The sequence below is a fragment of the Microtus oregoni genome, unplaced genomic scaffold, assembly GCF_018167655.1.
Source record: "Microtus oregoni isolate MIOR12 unplaced genomic scaffold, Mior012 000007F_ref0000211, whole genome shotgun sequence".
Lineage (NCBI taxonomy): Eukaryota > Metazoa > Chordata > Mammalia > Rodentia > Cricetidae > Microtus > Microtus oregoni.
This window is the reverse complement of record NW_024543066.1, coordinates 11373083-11400194: the sequence shown is the minus strand read 5'-3', so window position 1 is coordinate 11400194 and position 27112 is coordinate 11373083. Positions and strand designations below refer to the sequence as shown.

Here is a 27112-nt window from a genome sequence, read left to right as displayed (position 1 = left end):
CAACTCCAGTTCCAGGGAACCCAGCGCCCTCTTCTGGCCTCTACGAGCACCTACACTAACGTGGACAAACCCTCACAACAGGTACACATAATTAAAAATAAAACCTTTTGCCAGGCATAATAGTGCATAACTGAAGTCCCTGCACTCAGGAGGCAGAGGCAGGCAGATCTCTGAATTCAAGACCAACCTGGTCTACAGAGTGAATTCCAGAACAGCTGAGCTACATAGTGAGACCCTGTCCAAAACAAACACACAAAAAACCACTTTTTAAAAAGTAGGTATCAGGGGCTGGAGAGATGGCTCAGTGGTTAAGAGCATTGCCTGCTCTTCCAAAGGTCCTGAGTTCAATGCCCAGCAACCACATGGTGGCTCACAACCATCTGTAATGAGGTCTGGTGCCCTCTTCTGGCCTGCAGACATACACACAGACAGAATATTGTATACATAATAAATAAATAAATATTTTTAAAAAATAAATAAATAAATAAATAATAAAAAGTAGGTATCAAATACTTCCAACTGTCACATCACCCTGCCTGTCACAGTCACAGTTTAATGAAACAGACACGAATCCTCAGTCTTTCACAGCACATTAACAGGAGGCCTGGGAAAGCCAGGTTCCTACAGCATAAGACACACATAACACTGACAAGGAGGGTCAGAGAGATGACGGGAGAGCTGGGGAGGTGATGGGAGAGCCGGAGAACCAGTGGGAGAGACTGGGAGATGGTGGGAGAGCTGAGGAGACAGCGGAGAGTTGGAAAGATTGTTGGAGAGCCAGGGAGATAGTGGGAGAGTCGGGGAGATGGGGAAATGATGGAAGAGCCAGGTAGATGATGGGAGAGTTAGAGAGACAATGGGGGAGCCAGGAAGATAAATGGGAGAACCGGGGAGATGATGGAAGAGCCAGAGAGACAATGGGAGATGATGGGACAGCTGGGGAGACAATGGGAGAGTCAGGAAGCTGTTGGGAGCGCTGGAGAGACAATGAGAGAGCCAGGGAGACGATGGGAGAGCCAGGGAGATGATGGGAAAGCTGGGAGACAATGCCAGTAACCACAGGAAGCACTAATGGTTTGAAATGCTCAGAGTCTATCAAAAGCACAGGTAAAGTTCCTTACGAAGCTTTCTTATATCTTTATTTTTTAACTGTTGGACAAGCATTCTATCCACTAAACCATCTAACTGCCCCGGCCCCCTGCCGGCTTTTTGAGACAGGATCTTCACATGTTCCAAGCAGTCCTCAAACTCACTGTGGAGCAGAGAATGATCTTGAACTCCTGATCCTCCTGCCTCTACCACTCAAAAGTTGGATTACAGGCATGAGCCACCACTCCCACCCAGGATGTGATGCTGAGCTTAAGCCCAGGACTTCGTACATGCTCAACACGCACTCTGTCTTGTTTGTTGCAGTGGTAAGGATCCAGTCCAGGGCCTTGAACATGCCGGGCAAACACTTCACCACTGAGCTACACTTATTTATTTGAAACAAGGTTTCACTGTGTAGCCCTAGCTGAGCTGAAAGTTACTATGTAGACTAGACAGGCCCCGAACTTGATTTTTGTTAGTATATAAGAATCTAAGCATTTACCATAAAAGAAAGAAGTTGTCTAAAGAGGAGCACGTCCAAAGGCCTGGAGGCACTAGTGATTGGCATTCTGGACCTCTCTTAAGCAGAGTTCAAGGCAGTAGGACTGCCAACAGGACAAGTGGCAAGTATGTGGTACAGTTACCAGGTAGACAGGAACTAATATAATGCCAGCCACTCAGTTATAGGTCAAGTATGCAAAATGGTATCACGGTCTGATACGACACATGGCGTGTGGCGGGTGCACAGTCTGATACGACACATGGCGTGTGGCGGGTGCACAGTCTGATACGACACATGGCGTGTGGCGGGTGCACAGTCTGATACGACACATGGCGTGTGGCGAGTGCACAGTCTGACACGACACATGGTGTGTGGCGGGTGCACAGTCTGACATGACACATGGCGTGTGGCGGGTGCACAGTCTGACATGACACATGGCGTGTGGCGGGTGCACAGTCTGACATGACACATGGCGTGTGGCGGGTGCACAGTCTGACATGACACATGGCGTGTGGCGGGTGCACGGTCTGATACGACACATGGCGTGTGGCGAGTGCACAGTCTGACATGACACATGGCGTGTGGCGGGTGCACAGTCTGATACGACACATGGCGTGTGGTAGGTGCACAGTCTGATACGACACATGGCGTGTGGTAGGTGCATGATACGCGATGACTGGATCTGAAATGTTAATGGCTGCCCGGCCTGGGGCTCTGAGCTGAAGCAAGAATAGGCTTCAATAGACACAATAGGCTGCGGCCCTGCATGGGGCCACAACCACAGCTTAGTCTCAAGAAACTGTGCGAGCCGGGCAATGGTGGCGCACGCCTTTAATCCCAGCACTCGGGAGGCAGAGGCAGGTGGATCTCTGTGAGTTCGAGACCAGCCTGGTCTACAGAGCTAGTTCCAGGACAGGCTCCAAAGCCACAGTGAAACCCTGTCTCCAAAAAACAAAAAAACAAAAAAAAGAAAAAGAAAAAAAGAAAAGAAAGAAAATTGTGAGGTAGTTATCAACAACACCATGAGGAACCCAGTACCCTGGCCACGTAGGGAAGGGTCCAGCACCCATCCACTATGGCCATTTGAAGAAGCTCAAGAAACAAACTGTTCTGAGCCATAGTCTGTCTGTCTGGGAAGCAGAAAGTCAGCCCCACCCCCACGATGCTGTCAGCAGGAACTAAGACTCCAGTCTGCATAGCACCCCCAGATTCCCAGAGGGCATACCCACCTGAAACTCGCCCTTGGTGAACTTGGCATCAGGCACACTCACTAGTTCCTCCTCGCCCACCTCAGGGCAGCCCTGAGGGATGACAGAGCTGGATGGAGCACCCCCCTCTTCGATCCTTTCCCCACCCCCAGAATCCCTGCTGGGAGGATCCCAGGACTACATCAGGCATGACCTCTGCCCCTCCAGTCCCCACCCTTGCCTGGGATGATGTCTGACCTCGCCCAGAAGGCCACACCTACCCCAATGTGCCAGCAGGTCAGCACGGCCACCACCATGGCAGTCGTGGTCCTGCCCTGGCCACTAAGGCAGCTGAAGACGAAGCCTGTGCCTGGGTCCTTGGTGAGAGCAGCCCGCAGGGCCTCAAGCAGTCGGTCAAAGTCCTGAAGTGACAAGATCACAATCTGAGTCCAGGGGTGTCACCGACTGTCCAGACTTACATTGGTGACCTCCATCCAAGTGGTAACCCCAGTTTTCTGGCCCCATGTGCCCCATCATACACCTAACCTTGTCCATGTCACACACAGTTCACTAGGTTACATACAAGACCACACGTATGTGAAAAGCTGTATTCTTGTGTATGTGCCCATCCCAGGCACCCAGGACTGGGCATATGAGCAGATGCAACACACTTCTGGGACTCTGCCAGTCCTCCACCTGACGGGTCACACACAGGTGTTTTCTGGCCCGGTACCCAGTCGCTCTGCCTGAGAACCAGGTCCTGCCTGAGCTCATTCGAACACTTAGAGAGCAGCCACCAGGGGGCAGCACTCCACCGGCTGAGAGCCCACAGAGAGCTGGGCAAAAGCAACAGCCCTGACACCATCACAGGGACATCCACAGGTCGCATGTGCCAGACACACACAGCCTACAGACGTACCAGCACCTGAAAGACAAACCGCACAGACGGCTGCAAACATACATCTGCCACATGAACACCACCTCAGTCACACAGCCGGATTCCACAGGGTTTTCTCCATGAGCACACCCGCCCCCACAGATACAGCATCTCCACACAGCCCACAAACACAAGACAGATGCCATGAACTCCGTGGGAACCTACACCCCACACCACCAGGGCACCGTTCATCATATATCCTTCCAACAGGCACGTGAGCACACTCCCTCCCCTGTAACACATGGTACACATGCCTGCACATATGATGCGCACACTGGCCCCACCACACAAAGCATATGCAGGTAGGATACACATGCAATGGGCACATGAGTTTGCATGCATGCACACACGCGCACACACAAAGATGGGAACATGCTTCTGAGGCCACATGTGGAGCCCATTAGACAATCCCCTGGCCCCATTAGAGTTGAACTGCTTTTCCCAGGCCAAGGAAGAAGAAGAGACATCTGGTCCCCAGAGGTCTGGCCCCTCACCTCCTCCTGGGGGGCGCAGAAGTCTGGCACGGGAATGCGGTGGTAGGTAAGGCCAAGGCAGGTCCCCCGGTGCTGGCTGAAGACCTCCTGCGTGGTCAGGCACTTCTGGAACCTGGGAGTGGTAGGGTTCTTCGTGTTGGGAGCAGGAGCACTCAGGTGGGCCTTCAGTTGGGTCTCCAGGGCCTGGACAGGAGTAGGACATGGGATAGAGGCCACTGAGACAGGCCAGAGAGGCAGGAACCTGCGGAAGCCATAACTAATGCTGCCTTGCCAACCTCAGGGCAGAACCACCCCAAAGGCAGAAAAGCCACAGGAGAATGGGGACATGGAAACACGGGCACCAGCAGCTGCCCGAATCATCTGCTCCTGGGCCCCACTCCTCCATTCACACAAGAGGAGTGCAGGCCCTCTGGCTCTCTCCCTCATCCCACTTCTCTCCCAAGTGCCACCCACGCGGACCGTGTGAAAAGCCAGAAACCCTACCTCCAGCTGCTCAGGGGCCAGGGTCGGTCCTGGTGGCCACAGGCTATGTATGTACCCATCACACTCCAATACAACCTCCTCCCTCAGGTTGATCCAGACCACCTGCCGTAGCTTTCTCTTGGCATCAGACAGGTAGGCCAGGATGCCGCCTAGGGCCTGGGGGACAAGGGGCTGTCAGGGCCAGGGCTAGCCTTTCCCCCGTCCCCATGTTTGGACCTGAGCTTGGGAGCGGCGGGCACCTTGGCACTGGGCTGGGCGGTGCCATAGATAGGCATGCGAGGTACACGCCGGAAGTTGGCTACGTCCATCTCTCTGACAGTGCCGAGCTCATCCGGGGAAACAAGATCATCAGCTTCCTGTAGGGAGGATGGCAAACCTGCAGTTCACAGTTACCAACCAGATCCAGCCTCTGTGGGCAAGTGAGATGGGAACAGCGTTCTACTGGGTGTAGGGCATGCATGGCTGGACACCTGCAGCCTTCTTAGTGCCCTGGCAGGGATGTGATGACAGGTACCCTCCAGAGAAATCTAGCTCAGACGTCCTACAGTTCAGTGTGATACTGTGTCAAAACCCTGGGCTTTGAGACGAAGAAGAAGGAGCTAAAACACTAGCTGGAACATGGCGCCTGAACACGGCACATTCTGCTCACAGGAGGAGCCTACCAGCCCCCTGGCCACACTTCCCCAGCCCTGCAGGAACCTAGAACTCCTTGGCCCAGCCCACTCCACAGATACACAGCCACTTACCAGGGAGCCCTTGGCGATCAGGTCCCCCGGGGCCATGGGCCCCACTGAACTCAGCAGCACGGGCAGACGGTACAGCTCAGGGTGGATGCACAGCCATCGACCGAAACTGAGGGCGAAGGCCAGGGGGTACTGCAGCCCGAGGCCAAGAGAGATGGGGCGTTGAGGGATGTGGGGCCATCTTGAACTCTCCCCGCCTATCCATGGAAAAGGGAGCCCCAAAAAGTATCATTGTGGTCCATGGGGAGGAGAACAAGTAGGTGAGGGAGGAAGAGGATGGTTGCTGCCCTGACCAAGATAGTCTAGGCCTGGGCTGGGAAGGGAAAGGGGACATGGGAACGGGGCGATGGGGGCAGAAACAACATCCACCTGGACCCCTTCTTGACTCTCCCAACCTTCCTCAGGGACCAACACACACAATACCACTCTATTCCACATCCCATGGGGTCCCTGTTGCTGGGGTGGGAGGACTGGCGCTCCCTCAGCCCCACCTGCTCATGCAGATAGTAGTTAAATAGGATCAGGTAGAAGTATAGCTCCAAGCTCCGCAGCGCCCTCTGCTGGACAGCATGCTGGATACCACTTTCCTAAGGATAGACGGGGGAGGGAGAAAGGACACGTCAAACATGGAGCTGCCCCTCAGCTGGGTATAGAAGAGTAGAAGATTCCAGGAGGCACTCTCTAGCTCCATGACAGTTCTGCCAGGCTGGAAGTCCTTCCACATGTCTATCCTATTAGCTGTAGTCTATCTGTAGTACTGAACTCTGTGGTGACCACACAGGGAAAGGATGGCTCTGTTGCAGTTGCTGCCTCTCCAGGCCGGTTCCCAGCCCTGGGAGAGGGGACAAGGATGAGGAGTAGACAACATAACTCCCCATGTTCCATTTCTCCTGTGTCGAAAAAGGGGTGATGATGCACACTTTTAATCCCAGCACTCGGGAGGCAGAAGCAGGCGGATCTCTGTGAGGTCAAGGCCAGCCTGGTCTATAGAGTGAGTTCCAGGACACCCAGGGATACAGAGAGAAACCCTGTCCCAAAAACTTAAAAAAAAAAAAAAAAAGAACACACACACACACAGATGTGACACTCCTGGGGCCTATTGCTACCCCTAATTCACAGGCAGAAAACAGAAATTCCAAATAACAGAGCAACTTCCTCCAAGTCACCCAGCTGACAAATGACAGGACTCCCTCTTTCTGACTCGGGTCCCAACTCCCCCAGGCATTGGGGTATCCAAAAGAGCCCATGAGTTCCACCTCCTGACCCTCAAACGTCACCAGCCAGGTCAGTAACCTAGAAGGCAAGTGAGATCTGAATTGAATTGGCGCCTGAAAGAAGAGTCAGCGCCTACAGTAAACCTGGACCCCATCCTTATCTCTGGGAATCTGCACCTCCAGGGGCTACGCAGCTTTTTCTATAGAAAGCTAGAGTGAGTAGGCTAGATGGGCAGCGTGGGGGTGGGGGCACAGTCTCAGTCTTACCCCTCTAGGTTACCAAGGCAGCGTGATAGCTCTGCCTGTGACATATGAGTCAACCATAAGACGATGCCAGGGAGACAGAGATGGAGCATGAGCCCTGGGCTCTGAGCCAAGTTCTGATGACCCTTGACCCCTGGTCTAGACTAGGGGATAATGCTGGGCTCTGATGACCCCCACCGCAGAGGCAAGAGGGGAATCCAGATACTGTTAAAGAGAGAAGAAGCTGCTCCAGACAAAAGCAATTACAGGACAGGGGTGTCAACAACTGGGGCCTGTCTGGTGACAGTGGCAGGTGACATTTAGCCCATGCATTTTCCCTCACATGACCCCAATTGTCCTACCAGCTAATTTTCATCCCTTGCCCCACTTCACAAAGAGGGCAATGAAGGCTGAAGGTGCAAAGCAGATGCCCAAGTCCACACCTCTGTAAGTGACACCAGGACCATGACCAGGCAGATGGATTGGGAGACCTCATTCTTACTTAACAAGCCAATGCAGGTTGACCTGGCCACTAGTTTACGTGACAGAGCCATTAAAAATCTTCTCAATGATAAAATGCAAGGATTCACATTAAAACTAGGGGCAGCTGCGTAGAGAATCGCAAACACAGTTAAAGAGCATGCTCAGGCAGCGATCAGTGCAAGGTGCCACTGCTTCTCCTGTTTCTAATTCCTCAGTTTTCCCACCATGGAAACACAGCTCTCAAGGACTTTTTTTTTTTTAAGTGTTAAAGAAGGAAAAAATTGTAAGGGCTTAGATTCTTTCCGTACACTGAACACAAACACTGTCGGTCTCCTTTTCTCCCCGGAACTAGGAACGGGGCTGCGAGCCAGCGCAGCCCTGCTCCTGAAGCTGCGGGATGGACACAGCCCGCTCTTCCCAGGGAAGGTCCAGTCGTTTCCTTTGTAGGAAGAGCTCCTGTATGAATCCCCAAAGTACCCCAGAGATCCCTGAATTAAAGGCTGGATCCTGGGGTGACGCTGTGGGAAGGTGACAGGTTCGTGAAGGGGCAGGGACTAGCAATAGCTCTTTAGGTCACTAGAGATGTTCTCTAAAAGGGGGCTGTGGGATGCTGGCTGCCTCTTCCTATCTTTTTGTTCCCTGGCTGTGATGTGAAAAGTGTTTTCCCACCATAATGTGCTGGCCAGAAGACAGAACCACAGGCACTGCCTCTCCCCTCCCTCTCTCTCTTCCCCCCTCCCTCCTTCTCACTACCTCTTCTCTCTCTGCTGACCTGGAACACACCATCCAGCCCAGGCTGCCCTTGAACTCAGTCCCCTGCCTCAGCAGCAATGTGCAGATCACCAGCCTGCACTGCTCCTGGCTAGCCTGCACCGCTCCTGGCTAGCCTGCACCGCTCCTGGCTAGCCTGCCCTTTTTACGAGCTGACTGTCTCAGCCTCGAGTTCTTCATCACTCTCACATAAAGCTGACTAAAGTGATGATCTGGGAAACATCCGTGTCCAGAGGTCTCAGCAGGCCCCTCTGTCCATGCTGTTTATTCTGCAGCCAAGAGACCTGCTCAGAAAAAATAAACTTCCTCTTCCTCGGCCTTCCCGCTGGTCCAGCTGCCCACCCCACCCCCTCTAGAAACCACTGAGAAACAGCAGTGAAAACTCCCAGTCCCAAGCAGAGTCCAGCATGCTCCTCGTCGCCTCACCTGCGCGGGGCTCTCTGGCCTAATGCTTTCTAGCTTCTTCTGGTTTCTTAGGACCTCTTCCTTCAGGTCGTGCAACTCTGCACAGGCAGTGACCGCTCGGTCCACCTAGAGCCAGAACAGGGGGACAGAGAATCAGGGAGGACGGTCAGAGAGAAGGGGTGTGAGGGAAAAAGAGACCCCCACACACACTCCAGTGACAGGAGCAACCGCCCCATTACCCACCACCAGCGCTGTGCTGGCCCAGCCCCTTGCTCACCTCCTCTACCATCTTCCTTCCCTGGGGCACCGTGTGAATGAAATCTTGGATCACCTGAAACTGCTCCATGGGTAGGGGTTTGGTCAACAGGGAGGCGGCCCTGACAAGGTGAGAGTCAGGAGTGTGGTGAGGAACAACCACACAACCCTCTGCCACCCACCAGCCACCGGGAAGCATCAGATTGCAGGATCCTTCTGAATTTCATAGGGGGAATGAAGGCTCAGAAGGGTCCAGTGCCTCTCCAGGGCACCAAGCAAATCTGTGGCAAATGAGGCAATGATGCCTTCTGGATGTGGCCCCATCATCCCAGAGGTGGCTTTGCACTCTTCTCTCCTGGCCTCCCAACCCCTGCCACTCACTCTGGCTGGGAGGTGGTTCTATTGCAGTGGAACAGCACGAGGGTACCCAGGACCATGCCCACGTTGGTCCTGCCTACACCTGACTGGCAGCTGAACAGGAGAGCAGGGGGAGGCCCGTGGTTATCTCGGAGCCGCAGAAGGCCGGGGGTCTCCTGCAGGAGGGAACGTGAACGACCGTCAGGCAAGTGTGTGATGGGAAAACCCTGAGGCTGAGGCCCCAGTCAGGCTCATGACATCTGCAGCAAGCCAGGGTTAGAAAAGTAGCGCAGCCTCTGATGTCAAGTCTGCGGCCAGATCTGATCCATCTGCTCCCAGGGCCTCAGGTCCTGCCCCTGCCCAGCCTCAGGGGAACTCAGAGAACAGGCCAGGAATCTCATGGGGTCTGGAATAGGAGCTACTCTCAGGGTCCCAGGCCCTACGTTGACCTGACGCCCTTCCCCATGTAATACAAATGTCCCAAAATGGGATGGGACAGAAAGCCCCCCCCCCCCATGCCCAGTAAATCAGCAAACAAGCCTGTGGGACAAGAATCTCGAGCTTGACTGAAAAAGGGAAGAAGGAGGTCTAGACAGGAGGGAAGCGAGTGCGCAGTCAAGCCATGGCTAGAACCAGGTCCTCCAGGCATCAGTTTTGGACTCTGGTACTAGAGAATTGCGGCATGTGTACTCAGGTGCGTGTGTGCACACAGACACATGTACACACACAGCAGAAGGATGCATCTATGCACACGTAAGGACACAGACGCCACCCCACACCCTAACATATTGGACCCTATATACATCATAGATCGAACCTTCCACAGAGATAGCCAGAGGTCACACTCACCCTGAGCATCTCCATGGAGACCAATAAGTGACACCTGTTCCTACTTACCACTCCCAGAAGTCCCTCCCCTCAGTCCCACTTACCCGGAGGACACTGACAAAGGCATCGAACTGGGCTTCCAGGGGTGCCCCTTGCTCTGGCAGGGGAAGACGATGATATCTGCCGGAAGAGAACAGCCCATGAGCCGGGCAATGACCTTGGGGAGCAGCTCAAGCCCTCATCCCCAAGCACAGGCCTGATGTGCAGATGGGGAAACTGAGGTAGCAGCTGGAGAGCCAGCCCAGAGAGGACATCAGCTCCGGATACCTGTAGGTAGGCTGCAGGAACAGTGGCCGCTTATACACTTCCTCGGTCACGTGCACATCATCCTCACCTCGGATGGTCACGGTGTGCGGCTCCCCACGCAGGTCCTCTGTGTTGTGGTACACATGGTACGTGTTCTCTCTCAGCTGGGCGAAGTCGTGGATCTAGAATGAAATGCAAGAATCAGAGGGATATGACCTGAGCTTCCTAAGCCTCCTTGATTGCCCCTCCACGATCTGGGGACCAGGCCACGTGGAGGCTACACATAGGCTTCTTGTCCTTCAAGAGGGAGCCACGTGGCCAGAGGCACTCTGCCCTGCCTACAGGGATCAGGCCTGAGGGCAGCCAGACCTGTGTGGACTGATCATGACCACCATGGAGGTCAGTTGGAGGGCTCTGCCCACGGAGCAGTGGAAATGCGGTTAGCTACCTAGCCAGGATGAGGCTCAGTCAGCTGAAGCAGAAGTAAGAGAGGTAAGGAGAGGCTAGTCCCGGGCAAGGCCTGGACTTCCTCATAGCCATCTATCTCTAAAGCATGGTGACCCCCTATGTTCCTCTCATACACCTCTCTGGTGTGTCAATCATCTCAGAGCCCCACACCAAGACGCGGTTGGGAGAGAAGAGGTGGCCCTGGAATCTCGGAGACAGGCCCAGCAAGCGACTCCATAGTGCCACACATGACCAGTGAGTAGCCCAACTTCAGCCTTGGGCCTCCTACCCTCGATCTCTTCTTACCAGACCAGACCCCTCCCTACACCAGGACTGGTGAGTAAAGGAGGAGCGTGGTGAGAGAGGGACAGAAATAGGCCAGCTTGGAACAAGAGGTCAATGGTGCAACCAGCCACTCACCCAAGCAGGGCACGAAAGCTGGGGAGTGCGGGCCAGCAAAGGCTGAGTGGCTCCCACACCCAGAATGGTTTCAGGGGCATGTCTGGAGAACAGACTGGAGTCTCCACTCAGACATCTGAGGCCAGCGAGGGAGAAAAGCTCTCAGCACGTGGCCACCCCACAGGCCCTCACCTCTTTCCGGATGGCCAGCTCCAGGCTCTCAGCCTTGATCCCCGGCCCAGGAACCCTGAGGTTCTCATGAAGGCTCTCCTTGTCTCGAGGTGTGTAAGACACGAAGTCCTCCTCGGCACGCAAGAACAGCACAGGCTCCTCCCGCACACAGAACATGATACACTCCTGTTGAGAGAAGCCATTGCCCCTGTGCTGCACGGATATCAGTCCCCTGTGCAACCTCTAGGCCTTTGCCCAGATAGTTCCTCCCTCATGGGGGATGGGGGAGTGGGGGGATGAGGGGTGGAGCACTAGACCAGTCCCATCAACAGGAATCCATTCAGTTTATTACTAAAGTTCTGTCTAATTGCCACCTGCCTGCCAATTCTCCTCAATCAGCAGGAACCCATTCTCCTCTCAGAGCAACTGTCTCTTCAGTCTCCCAGGCAAGTTCTGCCACATTTTAACCTATTAACACGCCAGCAGGTCTGTCTTTTCTCTCTGGGTGGACTACACATCACCCAGGCCGCATCACATTCTGGCTCTTTCCACAAGCCCACAATACCTAACACAGAGTCCTGGGTAAACCAGTTGTCTGCTAAAGACCGGCTGAAGAAAGGCTAGAATGCTCTCCACCAAGCAGTCAGCCATTGGCTGAGCTACAGCAGAGCCATCGCCAGGGTCAAGCTGAAAAGACAGGACATGCACACACACACACACACACACGCCATTCTTGTTCACTCTGCCACTCAACCTCATCCCAGGCCAATACAGTCACTGCCACAGCTGAAGAGCCTAGGATTGGAACAACCCCTTGGCCTTCTCCCCCCTCCTTCAGGCAGGTAAGAGGAAGCATTTGAAAGCAGGAGCTTGGGGTCTAATTGCCGGGGTCTGAGCCTTCAAGCGCTGCACAAGAGCTGTGTGACCTTAAACAAGCCACATTCTCCCTCAGGACCTCAGTTTCCTGCTCTGTAAAATGGGGCCCTTCCTCAGAAAGTTGATAGATTTAGGTGTCAGCCAAGACCATCACGTGGCAGTCTCTGGAGTTGGAAAGTGGCTCTCTGGTCACCTCTCATTTCCTCCAAGGCTCTCAAGAGGCTTCTGACCTTGGGCACTCCCCCCACCACCACCACCACCAAAAGGACAATGCAATAAACCTCTCCAGTTTTTGCCTGAAGGGCGAGGCCTAGCTAGCCCAGGCACACTCCCTTCCCCAGCCCCAAGTAGTCTCAGAAGTCACCTCTTGCCGTCGAGGGCCAGCATGGGACATAGAAAGCTCACCTTGTGCCCATCCTTCTGGAGTTTCTGCAGGACCCTCCTGAATCCTAAGAGGCTGGGCTGTCCCATGCCAAACACGGGGAGCCCACCCCGCACCTGCCGGAAGTTGGGAGCCCCACAGCTCCCCAAGGTTCCCAGCATGTCCATCTTCTCGGTAACGTCACGCACCAAGAAATAGCGCCCCTGGCAGAGAGAATCACAGCAAGTCAATCCAGGATACAAGGGTTTTTCCTCATGTAGAACTCTCTCGTGGGCTCTAGGGAACAGGGCAGGAGGACTAGGGTGGAAGTGGGGACGTGGTTCTGCTCTCAAGTTGCTTGCAGGTTCATGGGACAGACATCTGTGATGGCAACAGTATTTGGCTCAGGAAAACAAAGAAGGCTTCGTATAGAAAGTGCCCTTGGGGTCAGCCAGGCCTTAAGGAAAGCAGATTGGAACTGCAAGCCAAAACTGGCTCCAAAGAAGGTCTGTAGCTCCCCTGGAGGACGACACCCCAAGGCTTGTGGAAAGAGGGTCATGTCTGGATTGAGCCATAGGGTAACTAGGCCAGCTCCCCCCTAGAGTCCCACTAGTTGCAAGGACTCTAGACTTGGGTGAAATGACCCAGTGCCCACAGAAAAAAAGACCAAAATACTGCCTGGTCAAGAGTTCATTCCTGGGCAAACCAGAATGCTGGGTCATCTCCTGTGACCCTTGCCTGACTGACAAGGAGTGAGACCTGTATTCCCAAGCAAGCCAGAAACTCCCACAATGATTACGGCACAGCCAGGCAGTCACCCAGTATCTAGTTGGTCCTACACGGCTCTCACCACTGCTCATGGGACAACAGTACCAGACAACAGATTTTAAAACTTTTACCCCCATGAGACATGGAGGGGATGGGAAGGAACAAAAAGGAGCTAAACCTAATAAGTTCTAACACTCTAAATTCTAGAGTGTTTAACTCTTTTAGAGTCTAAAACAGCGGTTCTCAACCTATGGGTAGAGACCCCTTTGGCATGCCTCTATCTCCAAAAATATTTACATTACGATTCATAACAGTAACAAAATTACAGTTCTGAAGTAGCAACAAAATCATTTTATGGGTGGGGGGGTCACCATAACATGAGGAACTGTATTAAAGGGTCATAGCATTAGGAAGGTAGAGAACAACTGGTCTAAAAGATGGAGAACACCAGATAGGACAGGGAGGGGGAGTAGGAGTTAGAGTCGGGGCTAGGACCCCTGAAGGGAGAGTGGGCTACAGGAGTAGTAAGAAGAACTGAGGGACTGCGGGCATGGCTCAGTGGTAGAATGCTCGCCTAGAACCACCAGTAAGGAGCTGCGGGCATGGCTCAGCAGAAGAATGCTGGCCTAGAACCATCAGTGAGGGGCTGTGGCCTGGCTCAGTGGTAGAATGCTCACCTAGAACCACCAGTGAGGGGCTGTGGGCATTAGAACCATCAGTGAGGAACTGCGGGCATGGCTCAGTGGTAGAACGCTTGCCTAGAGTATGAATGCACCTTGAGTTCCAAAGGACTGAGAGACTGAGAAAGAGTGAGAGAAGGTGGAAGTGGAGAAGCAGCAGAGGAGGGGGTAAGTGGGTGGGGTGGGGTGGGGTAGGTAGGGTTGCCCTCACCTGCACTAGGTAGTGCTCAGGGGTGGCATCTGAGAGCCTGCCCATCCGGTAATGGGCCTTGAGCAGCTCATCATGGATCTGGAACTCCTCCTTGCAGTTGTACCTGGAAGAGGCACAGTGAAAACTGAGTCAGACAACCTTTGTTGGTCCCTTACACTGTGACCAGAACCCGCAGCAAGGCCATCTCACCCCTACCCATGCAGCTGCCCTTCATCCTCACACACAGAACAGCAGAACTGAGACTGAGACCCAGGGCTACCCCTATTGCAGACTACATTTCCCAGCCTCCCTTGCAGCTAGCTGCGGGACTGGATTAAGTTCTGGCCAATGAGATGGCGGGGGAGGCGGGGCAAATTCAGGCCACTCCCAAAGGGAAATGCCTCTAGTGTGCCTTGTTTTTTTCCCTGGCAGAAGTAGAACAGTTGTCCCAAAAGACAGAGGTACATGCTGATGTGGTACGACACTGAAGGAGCCCAGATGGTCACAGTCTGCCATACCAGCCTGGACACCCAAATGGGTCTTGATTCGAGTATTCTGTATGGGCAATACTGTTAGGGTACAATCTGGACCCTGATTAAGACATTGCCATAGGATGGCCCACTCCTCAGGCCACAAGCGGAACAGGCCCCACACCTCCAATCCTAGAGCCCAGAGCAGTTCAGCCCACAAGATCTAAGGGTAAGTCCCTCCCCTGGCTCTTTTCGGGTCTTCTGATTCATAGGACCTTATTATCACTCACAATAGGCCTGGACACACACCAGCTGCTTAAAGAAGCCCATAGTGATTTCTGTAGACAGCTAGGTAAAGGCACAATGACTAAGGCAGGGTGACTGTGGACTCAAGACAAAGCCATGGCACCACGGTACCAGTGCACCAGATCTGCCTGCTAGAGCTCGGGCTCTCGTGCTAAGGGCTCCATACAAAACAGCTGCCTGCAGGAAAGTAGTGGGCAAAATGCAGACCTGGCTCCTGCTCTGCCTCCACCTTTTAACACTTCACAGTGGCACACCCTCTGCCTTCCTGAAACCCATTTTCCTACCTAACGCAGTTTTCCTATCTATCTGCTGTGACCAGGGCTCTGCAAATCTTTCCCACAAAGGACCAAAAACAAACATTTCTGGCTTTGTGGGTCTTGCACCAGCCTGACAATCCTGCCACTGAAGCAGGTATCAACAAGTGTTGTACAAGGGGCCAGACCTAACAGTGGGCCAATAAAACTTTATTTACATCAGCAGGTGAAGGGCCAGATTTGGTCTGCATGATGCAGTCAGCTGGTGCCTCTACTGGATGATCTGTAAGGTCCTTTCCACCTCAAACACTGCAACCCAAGGAGGGCTGCAAGCACGGCCCCTTCCTGCTGGGCATTTTCAGGTAGCCATAACACAGCCACAACACCCAGTTCCACATTTCCCGTCATCTCTGATTATGTTGATGAGGAAACTGAGGTCCAGAGAAGGAAGAAGGAGGCAGAGCCCAGGCTCCAGACCTGCTTCTCCCAAGGCTGCCTTCAATGTCCAAATAGACTTCCTTCCTTTCCTTCCTTCCTTCCTTCCTTCCTTCCTTTCTCTTCTCTCTTTTTCCTCCTCCTCCTCCTCCTCTTCTTCTTTTTCTTCCTCTCTCTCTCTCTCTCTCTCTCTCTCTCTTTCCATGGTGGCCTTGAACTTACAGAGACCAACTTGCCTCTGCCTCTGCAAGGCTGGGATTAAAGGTGTGCACACCACCCAGCAACCCAAACTAACTTTCTTGTCCGTCAAGTCACTTTCGCCTGACATTTCTTTCCTGCCTTCATCCCAAACACAATAACTTATGGTAATTACTGCTTTTCTGCCAAGCCCCAAGGCTAGTGGCCTGACCACTCCACCCATGGACTTCTTCACATAGCAGCCCATCCCCCAGGCCTCTGCCAAACCCATGTGTGGAACATCTTTAACACTTCGAGCCCCGTGTCCTTCTTCCTGCAATCCAGAAAGGCCCGGATATGAGAAAGCATGGTGGGGGACAGGTATCAGGAGATGAACAATGAGCTTCTGGTTCCCCGGGAGACATGCCCAGGGTCCCTGCATTCTTCTGTCTCCAGCTCCCAGAAGTACCCACTCCCTCATCCACACACAAATATCCATCCTTCCCGGCCCTCCTGGATGCTGTGTGTCCAGGTTGCTGAAAACATGCTAACAACAGCGAACTTCTGCCCCCTCACTCAGTGTTCCTGAAGGCCCCATCTGGAGCACGGAGAAGGAGCTGCCAGCTTTCCAGACCAAGGCCCTGAAAAAACCCAGCTACTGTGGGGCATCGAGATGCCCACCTTAAATCCCAACACTCGGGAGACAGAGGCAGGTGTGTTCTTAAGGACAGCCGGGTCTACATGGCAAGTCCTAGGCCACCTCAGGGTATACAGCGAGATTCTGTCTTTTATAAAGGGGGGGGGGGGTATAAAAAGGATGTTCCTAGTCAACAGAGCTAACGGGAGCTCCCCAACTTCAACCGGACTGGGAAGGAACAAGCATAGGTCCAAACTAGTCCCTCTGAATGCGGCTGACAGTCGCATGCCTGGGGCAGACGGAGGGGCCACTGGCAGTGGCACCAGGATTTATCCCTACTGCATGTACTGGCTTTTGGAAACCTATTCTCTTTTGATGAATACCTTGCTCAGTCTAGACATAGTAGGGAGGACCTTGGACCTTCCCCAAAGCAATGTGCCTTACCCTCTCTGTGGAGTGGGTGGGGGGTTAAGCAGAGGGAATGGAAAAAGGGAGGGAGTAGGAACTTGGATTGGTATGTATAATGAAAAAAGGATAGTTTGTTTTCTTTTTTAAAAAAAATAAAAAATAAATAAAAATAAAAAAGACATTCCTTTGGCCAGTCTTCCTTGCCCAGGCTTCTGGCACCATACACATAGATAGGTAAGCAACCCAGCCTCGGAGACTCACAAAAGACTCAGTCCTACGACCTGCTTGCTGTGTAATTCCAGAAATACTTCTTAACCTCTCTGGGTGAGACTTGGTGTTTTTATTCACAAAACTGGAAGCAGTCTGTCAGCATTGAGTGCATGCACGTCGCCCACTCCCCAAGGCCATGTCTTCCAGGAACATGGCCACACGTTCCCAGATACTCACGTAATCACGACAGGGGCCACCTTATTGGGGATGATGGACTTGGCCTTGCTGTTGTGCAAGCTTGTGGTGTGGAAGGACTGCACACTGAGCGAATGCCTCCCATCCATGGTACTGCTGCCCTGCAGGCCCTCTAAGGAGGAGCCAGCCGAGACTGTCTGCTGGGCTGTGCTTGCCGTTGTACCCATAGTCTGCCGGTGGCCTCAGGACCCCAGATCTGCAGATAAGAGGGCACACAGCTCAGATGGGAGGGAAACCCAAGAAGAGGCCATCTCCACCGTGGCTGCAGACACAGACTCTCAGGGGCACCTGCCTTCCTCTGCTGGTGCCGTGGGAGAGTTCCACACAGAGAAACGTAAGGACCAGCTACAGCTACTTAGAGAAAGAGGCTTCTTCCAGGGCCTCCTGGGTCTATCTCTGTCCCCTTGTGTGCTCGGAGGAGGAAAATGAAGTCAAGCAGACGAGATAGGAAAGGGGCCTGGGAAACCAAATCAGGACCCCAGAGGGCACAAGGAAGAGCAGGCTACCCAGAAGTGCACAGAACTGCTAAGAAGGGCTGGAGAGATGGCTCGGAGGTTGAGAGCACTGGCTGCTCTTCCAGAGGACCCAGGTTCAATTCCCTGAACCACAGAGCAGCTCACAACTATCTAACTACAATTCCAGGGGACTATATACCCTCTTTCTGGCTTCTATAGGCACCATACACACCAGTGGCACACAGACACATACATGTAGGCTAAATACCCATGTACATAAAAATAAATAAATTTTTTTAAAAAACTAAACATGTTCAGGAAAATAATTTAAAAAAAGAAGAAGAAGAAGTGCTGAGGGGCTACTCAGCTATAGAGCACCTATCACAGGGTGACATGGGGTACACTCAGGAAAGGATAGCTGTCCACAGAGGTGACGGTGGTTCAGGACTGCTAGGCTCAGAGCGTAAGAGATAACGCTGGGCAGAGAGGGCTGGGATGGGAACGAGCTGCGGGGCCCACGCGGGGCCCCTGCACCAAAGCCGTATTCACTTCCTCCGTGCCACTGCGCTAAGGCAGACACACAGGAAGACATTCTACCCATGAGTCTCCTAGAACTAGGCCAGAGACATCCAAACTAGGTGAGCTGCCATCAGATAAAACGCTCAAAGAGAACAGTAGCCACAGAAGCCAACATCCAATCAGCATCGTCACCCTGTGTGAGGGGGGCAGCGCTTCCGCACCCACAGAGAGCCAGGCATCCTGGATTTGAAGGAAACGGGTCTTGCCAGCCTGAGGTTAAAGTTCAAGGCCTACGGATGAAGATCTGGAGGGTAGCATGAGGCTCGGGATCGGCTGGGAAGAACGAGGCTGGGTGTTCCACAGAGAGCGGCAGACGCGGCAGAGAGGATCATGGGAGTTTGTAGGAACTCCGTGGCCACAGGGACCATATGTGGCACAGGTATTACTATGGGTGGGGGGATCCTGGTAGCTCCCCACATCCTTTTACACTTGGGAGATAGCCCAGCATGTAGCCTAAGACATGGTAACTCGCCCAGCTGCAAATCATGGGTACTGTCCGCTCTGACGAAACACTCCTCCTGTGCCTCAGCTCCACTGCACCCTGAAACCGCTGCAGTGGCACCCAGCAATGTGAACAGTGGAGTGATGTGGTCAGCACAAAGGCAGGCAAGTCAGTCCACAGTTTCTAGACCTGACTTAGCGCTCACAGCGCCCACAGACTATCCCTATGCCTCCCAACACTGTAGACAGGGAATCCTTCCCCAGATATCTCTTGCCCTGGAGACTCAGAGAGAAACTGACCATCTCCTCTGCCCTTCTAGAACCTTCTCCAGCTACTCACAGTTCTGATCCCATACAGAGAAGGCCCCCTCTTTTCTTCCGTCTCGGCATCCTCATGAGAGTCCCGGTGACTGCCCCACACCTGTGTTTAAGAGGCCATCTCACTGGCTCTTGATACACGGCTCAATCCCCCACCCCACAAAGACACAAAGAAGGAACCTTTATATTCTCACGGAGGAAATCAGGTGGCTCACAAAGTGGGGATGCTCCGTGGACCCCAGCTGATGGGCCACAGGGAGAGAACTCTCTCTCTTCTTCACCGGCCCCTCCAGCTGCCAGGCTCCACACTGAAGTTTCCCAGGCCTCCTCCCAGCAGCCTGGGCCAAAGGAATGTGAGTGGAAACAGCTCCAAGAAAGGAACACATAGGAAAGAAGGGAAGCGGGCACGAATCCACTGCCGGCCACAGCTGCCACAGGCCAAGTCCAGGCCCATTCCCACAGGACAGGCTGCCTCTACCCCTCCTTTGCCTTGGACTCATAGACAATGACAGGCCCCAGCTGGTAGCCTGCAAGGACAGGCAGCAGATAATGCAGATGTGCACCGCTGGCAGAACAAGCAACTAGGGTGGGTAGCATCCTGTGAAAACTGATCGGACCTTTAGAATGGGTAGACATCCTATTACACAGAGGATCTGGAGGTTGCTAAGGTCGGTGGTATTGATAACCAGACCACTGCTGACGACCACAGTCAGCATGGCAGCTCTGTGAGTGGGCTCCCGAGACTCGTCGTGGAGGTGGAGAATCAGAGCGTGGGACGAAGCAAAGCTCTTGAGGCAGTCCACTAGCACAGGCAGGTAAACAACCTGCTGTATGCCAGGTTCACAAAACACCTGGGGTAATCAACTCACAAAACGGACAGGTTCACTCTGGTCTACAGATCCGGTGGTTTCAGTCAATGATGGGTTGCCACCATTGTTTCTTGGCCAGTGGAGCGGCAGAAGCACACGGTGGAGGGGTGCCAACAGGAACTGGTCATGTTTTACCTGTTTAATCTTGATCTACCAAAGAGATGCTAAACCCCACGGCTCAGTATGAAGTTTACACACACACAAGAAGTGCTTAAAGACGGGCAAGAGACATGAGGACGTGAATGCATCCAAGCAAGCACACAAGATGACACCGCTCACTCATCTTCGGTGGCAAATTTTCAAAGCCTAGGGCTGGAGAGATGGCTCAGTGGTTAAGAGCACTGGCTGCTCTTCCAGAGGTTCTGAGTTCAATTCCCAGCAACCACATGGTGGCTCACAACCATCTGTAATGAGATCTGGTGCCCTCTTCTGGCGTGTGGGCATACATGGAGGCAGAATGTTGTATACATAAGAAATAAATAAATCTTAAAAAAAAAAAAATTCAAAGCCTAAATAACCAAGGCCTTGCAATTCCCAGGCTCTCACACAGCAGGCCAAGTGAAGTCCTGTGGCTACTTCAAAAAACAGTTCTGTCATTTTGTTTGTTTGATTGATATTTATTTATTTATTTATTGGACAAGGTCTTGTTATGTAGCGCTGGCTGGCCAGGAACTCAGTATGTAGTCCAAGTCCATGGTCATCTCCTACCTCAGCCTTGCCCCATCGAGCACTGGGATGAAAATCATGAGCCATCACAAGCCTTGGTCCTGAAGTTTCAGACCAAGGTAAGCACATGACCACCACATGACTCAACATTCCTACTTAACAGGCTCTCCCAGAGAACAAGGCTGAGGGACGGCTCCTCACAGCCTCAGGACTCACATGGCCAGGGTCTGAGACCACTACTAACAACCATCAGCTGACGACCGTGGAACCAAATACTGTAGATCTGTGCCACGGGGACGCATTCAGCAGCAGTGACAAGGCGCAAGGCAAGTCGCCACAACAGAGTCACAAATGTCATACAACGAAAAGAAACAAGCATGCCCCAAAGACCAACTTTGGTTACCTCATGGCAGTGCATGACAATCTAGAAAAGACAAGGGCAGAATCTTAACAAAGGCAGGGTGTAGGGGCTGGGAGCTACACGGGGAGCTCAGTTGGCACCTTTGAGGACAGAGTGGTCCTGGTTTGTCCAGAACAGCACCTGGGCTAGCAGACATCAGCAAAGCAAACTGAGCCGTCTTGATCAGTGAGCACTATGCACCAAGTCCCTGCAACCAGGGGCCAGGGTGGAAGGTGCCCCTCCCACAACACGCTCCCCAACGTGCTACCCACAGATGGCCAGCTCCTGCAGGAAGGCTCCCCGACTGTACTCACGCCTCTGTCTCTCAACTTTCACAGCCTCTGCAGAGCATCACAGAAGTTGCTTCTCACCATTTCCAACAGGAGCCAGCCCACATCTTCCCTGACTCAGGATCAGCTGCCTACTTCAAAGAAGGAGAAGAAGACCAAACTGCTCCCAGAAGGAATCAGCTCAGAGCAGGCACCCATCACTGCCTACCCTGCCAGACTGGCCACTGACATGGATAGCCAAGGCTAGCATCTGGCGACAAGCAGACACAAAACACTGGAACCTCACTTCAACATCAACAGTGCAAGTCAGGGCTCGGATTTTCCTTTTTACTTGTGTATTGCTGTTAAATTTCCCACACCTAACCTGGTTCCTTCAGGAAATTTTTTTAAGTGTAATCACGGTAAGAGTGTCAAGTATAATTACTGTAAGTGTAATTGCAGTAAGTGTTTCAAGGCTGGGTACAGGTCATGGCGCCTCCCTACTGCACCAGCTCTTCCAGCTCTGGGTCCAGCCAGGACTGTCACCCTGTGGAAGACCACTACTACAGCCCTGTGGACTTTCCACTGACCAACAAGGAGGCCTAGAAGGTCCCATACAGAGCAACAATGGATCAGGCAAAGAGGGGCTCCCCAGATGACTCAGTTTAGTAACGGGAGTATCCTGTCTGTCCTGCACCTGGAATCCCTCGCTCGTGTCCTGTAGATTTAAAACGAGGACAGTATCCACTGGAAACTAAATGAAACCTTCCGAGGGTTCCCCTTTACTACCTCCTAACTTGTCTCGTTTTGTTTTTTGTTGTTTTTTTTTTTTATGATATTGTGGAGTTGAACCTAGAGCTTTGTGAAAACTCCGGGTTCCATCCCCAACCCTATATAAACCAGGTATGCACCCGGTAGTGGTGATGCACACCTTTAATCCCAGCACTCGGGAGGCAGAGGCAGGCGGATCTGACTCACAACTCTGTGAGTTCAAGACCAGCCTGGCCTACACAGCTAGTTCCAGGATAGCCACGACTACACAGAGACACTCTGTCTTGAACCACCCCCTCCTCAAAAAAAAAAAAAAAAAAAAAAAAAAAAAAAAAAAACAGGCATGGTGAGACACACTTGTAACCCCAACATTTGGTCAATGGAGGCAGAACGATCAAAATTTCACAGGCAGGGAGTAGAGAGAGAGCCCAGTGGTTAAGAGCACTTACTGTTCTTGCAGAGGACCCAGGTTCAGGTCTCAGCACCCACAGGGTGACTCACAATCATCTGTAACTCTAGCTCCAAACGATTCAACACCCCCTTATGACTTCTGGGGTCCCCAGGCATACATGCAAGCAACACACGTACAAAACAAAATAAATCTAAAAACAAATAAACAAGCAAACCTAAGTTCATGCTCAGCTAGAGGTCTTTCTGGGCCCAAGCCATGGACCGTGGCTCCCTAGTCCTCAAAAGCAAGACTGACCTGCCTGGGAGACCGTGGGAAACCCTGCACACCCTGAGCCTTCCACTCAGGTTCTCAGCCTAAACTCAGCCTTAAATCTGAACAAAACATCCAAGGTCAGGCCAATGAGACGATTCAAGGGATAAAGGCACCTGTTGCCAAGTCTGAGGACCCAAGTTGGAGTCCCGGGAGTCACACAGTAAAGCAGAAAAACTACTACTATTCGTCCTTTGACCTCCACGGGTATGCTGTCTGTGTCCTGCGGTTCATGCTCTCTCTCTCTCTCTCTAATACATAATATGTTTAAATTATTTTAAATCCCCAGAATGCCTTCCTCCCCCAGGGCAGGAATGACTACTTAACCACAATGCTACCCAGGACCAAGATCTTTAGATACCTGTGCCATGTGACTAAAGTCTAGCTAACAGGATGTAAGGGACAGCATCACAGGCCAAGTTCCAGAATCCTTCCCTATGAGAGCTTCTCCTCCTTTCTTCCATCTTGTGACCCCAGGACACAGATGACAGCAGACATTTTGCAGCCATGTTGAGCCTAGAGCTCGTGAAGCCGCAACCCAGGAACAAAGGCCAGCCAAGGTTCTGAAGAAACCATGGAGGAGAGCCACCACAGCAGGCGTGATCTACAAAGCCCTGGGCTTGGACAGGGACAGGGAAATAAACTTCCATCTTGTATAAACTCCTGTTATTTGGCTTTTCCTATGACTTACAGACAAGTCTAATCCTGACTAATGTGTCCTGTTATTTTTAGGCTTGGACCCTCAGTGACCACAGACCAGATGGTCACAGGAATGTCAACCTCCCCTGCTGGTGAACAGGCTGCGCTGTAGACTGTGAGTCTGTTCTCAGGGTTTGAGGTGGAAGGAGTCACAGCAGAGGGCAATCACAGAACACGTGACCTGCCCCCCAACACATACACACCCCAGGATTTGGGGGGAAACTAGAGAGACATAGACATGAACCTACCATCAGTTAATCTCCACCACCAACTGCAGGGTCTAGAAAGTTCTGAGTAGGTATCATGTCCCCTGCTGCAGAGTGCCTCTTCGTTCCTCCAGGAACCCTTGTAAGTCATGAGAGTCCCCACAAGGAAAAAAGCGGTCACTAGGGAGAGAGAGGCCCCCAGCCAAGCCGGTCCACTCCAGACAGAACTAGTAGTAAGCAGTGCAGTTTCCCAGTGGAGCAGGGGACTCCAGCAAACCATCTGCTCCCTTGGCTTCTGTCCTCTGCAGCACCCCTGAGCATTGGAAGGAACCAACTACCTGGAGACCTCAGACAGCAGGGCGGAGACAGTCTAGATTCTTTAGGGTCAGCAGAAATCTAGACTCTCTTGGGGACCCATGAGGTCAGCACCCGCCCACTTTCCTGAAGGCCACCTGGGGGCCACCTCAGAGGGCCAGCAGCAACTTACTCTCAAGCTCCACTTGTGACTCCAGCAACTGGGCCCCCAGCATCTGTTCCCACTCCTCCCAACCCTGTGGCCTCCCTTGTCTAGCATTGAAAACACCCCTTCCAGGGCTCGGACAGTGGCTCAGTGAGCAGAGTGCTTGCCTCTCAGAACACACACTCTTCCTTGCTTCTGTGCCGTCGTACTCTTGGGCTCCACACAAGGAATGCCACCCTGCACTCGCTCCCTCCACCCCATCCACCCAGAGCCACTAGAAAATGCCCCGAGCCTTGCCACTCTCAGCCCATGTTCCAGCACCTTTAAGAAGCCCTGCAGTCCACACCTCCCACCCAGACACAGCCAATTTGGTGTTTCTAATACAGCAGCCCACCGGCTTGAACCCCTGATAAGACGAGTTTCAAAGTATTTCTTATGGCTCCAGAGCAATGAGGAACAGAGGACTGTAGTCCCATTCAGCAGGTGGAACAAACCAACGGGCAGAGCTCAGTGTCTGAGAAGCCTCTTCACTTCTCAAAGGAAGTCCAGGAGGCAGAGCATGATGGGCGGGGGTCGGGGGGGGGGGTGTCCTTTCCAGAGCCACAGCCTCCCACATGCTCCTGGAAGCAGATGCCCAGGCCTTAACAATAGAGCTAAAAATAGGCTGATCCATCTTGAGGACAGTGGCTGAGTGAGTGGCCAGCTGCAGGAAACATCTGTCCCAGCTTTAGAACAAATACAGGGAAGTCACCAAGCTACAGGGTTCCCCTGCTGGGGGACCAAAGGGCTGGAGTGGAATCATAAAGCTTTCAGGGTGGGAGGGACCACTGGGAAGATGTTTCAGACACACACACACACACACACACACACACACATGTCAATTTGTTGTTGTTTTGTTTTGTCTGTTTTTTGAGACAGGGTCCCTCTGTGTAGTCCTGGCTGTCCTGGAACTTGTTCTGTAGACCAGGGTAGCCTCGAACTCACAGAATTCTGCCTGCCTCTGCCTCCCAAGCACTGAGATCAAAAGGTGTGCACAACCACCTCCCAGTGTAAGTCAATATTGTTAACTATTACAAAAAGTAGGCATGGATGAAGAGCAATACCCAAGATTGGCTCTAGTTCCCGCACACAACATACATGTACACACACACACACACACACACACACTCAGGCCTATCCCTAGAGCAGGGGTGCAGATTGTCCCCTTCCTTCCCAGGCCTTACCCCTCAACTCCTAACACAGGCACAAACATGAACGCGTGTAAACACGCACAGTAGAGTCAGGCTCTCCCTTAGGCACTAGTGTGTACCTTAGAACTGGAGCCAAAGGTGCTTTTCAGACTCCATTCTGTTTTCTGTTTACAGAGGAGGAAATTGAGACCCATTGGTGGCCAGAGACTCACCCGCACTCCAACAGTGGGCAGCAGAATGGGGCCACTCCTACCCACCTGTCCCCTGCACCTCTCTCATTATTTGCTTGCCTGCCCAGAACTAGGGAAGACCCGTTTATGGGATACACACCTGTTTCCAGCAAGCAGCGAGAACAGACTCCCATCTAAAGACTTCGGGGAGACTCAAGGAAGAACTTCCCTGAGCCAGCCCAGCTGCCTCCACCTACCTATGGATCCCAGCACCCACGCTGCATCAAGACACCAACACAGGCACTATTCACTGTCCCAGGAACAGCCACATCAACAGGCCTTCGCAGAGCATCAATAACAGAAATATGGCGCAGAGGAACGTCCTACTGCAAGGCAGGAACAGAGTCTTGGAAATCCCGGTCACTGGTGGGTGGCCTCTCTGCTGACAGGCCCGACACAGGACCTCCTCCAGCCTGCTTGCTCTCACTCATTCCACATCTTCCTGCCCAGCACCCCCGCTCCATTCCAGACTGAGGGAAGCTTTCTGTCCTCTCCCAAGGGGTCCCCCAAGTCTCTGTAGGCAGGGGCTGGGGTTAGCCTTCAGGGTCTGGCCAGGGCTTTGCACAGAAAGGGAACACAGAACAGAAGTTTGGACTCATAGGAGCCTCCCGTGAGAATTAACGAATTAACAGGATAAGAAAGATGCAGTTTTAGCCCAGGGTGGGGAACACAGTGCCTGTACCACAGAGGGTCACCACATGTAACTACTCATTAAAAATGACAGGCAGAGAGGTATGCTCAGCCCTGAATCGCACACAGTTGAGAAGGACGGCGAGGAAGGAACACAGAGTCCAGAGGCTTTGACACCAGAGGGGTAGATATCCCATCTGAGAGCACACCCAACCCATGCAGATCAGCAGCTGCCTGAGACCCTTGGGCCTCTTCTCCTGAGTCATGCCCTCCTACCTCTCAGCAGAGCAAGAAAAATGGCCAAGCTGCACCCTCCACATGCACACCAGAAACATTGTCAGGCTCCGGGCGGTTATTTGAAAGTTCAAGCTAATGTTTTGTTGCCGTCTTTTGTGTGTTTGTATCTAGGGAGGGGATATTTTGTTTCACTTTGGTTTTTATTGTTTTCAAAAGTCTGTGTGTGTGGTTAAGTGTGACTGTCTATGTGCACATGTGTGCATATAGTGACATAAGGGATTTTCCTCACTCACCCTCTTCTGTGTTGACTGATTCAGGGTGTGTCAGCAGAACTCAGAGCTCCTGATCTCCACTGTATTCACTGGCTCAGGGTCTATCAATTGAACTCAGAGCGCCCAATCTCCACTGTAGTCACTGACTCAGGGTCTGTCGGTTGAACCCAGAGCTCCTGGTTTAACCAGTCTAGTTAGCCAGCCTTTTTCCAGAGAGTCTCCCTGACTCTGTCTTCCAAGCAGGCAGCCCAGCCACCCAGCATTGAGTACTGGGGACTCAAATTACAGTCCTCATATCAGCAATAGCAAGCATCTTACCCAACGAATCATCTCCTCAGTCCTGATTTGAAAAAAAAAA

At 52.7% G+C, this 27112-nt stretch overlaps 1 protein-coding gene across 3 annotated transcripts in view; it reads right to left on the bottom strand.

The window, feature by feature from the left end:
* Nucleotides 1-27112, bottom strand: part of Pald1 (phosphatase domain containing paladin 1) — a 61265-nt gene that overhangs the window by 17570 nt on the left and 16583 nt on the right. For 2 of the 3 annotated variants that reach the window (XM_041656494.1, XM_041656493.1), the window contains exons 2-17: nucleotides 17324-17537; nucleotides 14211-14313; nucleotides 12596-12775; nucleotides 11336-11500; nucleotides 10319-10479; nucleotides 10096-10171; nucleotides 9188-9339; nucleotides 8829-8928; nucleotides 8573-8677; nucleotides 5927-6022; nucleotides 5439-5567; nucleotides 4932-5048; nucleotides 4693-4848; nucleotides 4210-4392; nucleotides 3060-3200; nucleotides 2821-2892 (exon numbers count right to left, since the gene is read on the bottom strand). In XM_041656494.1, coding sequence (XP_041512428.1) covers nucleotides 2821-2892; nucleotides 3060-3200; nucleotides 4210-4392; nucleotides 4693-4848; nucleotides 4932-5048; nucleotides 5439-5567; nucleotides 5927-6022; nucleotides 8573-8677; nucleotides 8829-8928; nucleotides 9188-9339; nucleotides 10096-10171; nucleotides 10319-10479; nucleotides 11336-11500; nucleotides 12596-12775; nucleotides 14211-14313; nucleotides 17324-17508 — 2121 coding nt within the window. In that variant the 5' untranslated portion in view covers nucleotides 17509-17537. Of the gene's footprint in view, nucleotides 1-2820; nucleotides 2893-3059; nucleotides 3201-4209; nucleotides 4393-4692; nucleotides 4849-4931; nucleotides 5049-5438; nucleotides 5568-5926; nucleotides 6023-8572; nucleotides 8678-8828; nucleotides 8929-9187; nucleotides 9340-10095; nucleotides 10172-10318; nucleotides 10480-11335; nucleotides 11501-12595; nucleotides 12776-14210; nucleotides 14314-17323; nucleotides 17538-26521; nucleotides 26542-27112 lie in introns of those variants that run through there. The other variant, XM_041656496.1, reaches the window with a different exon arrangement.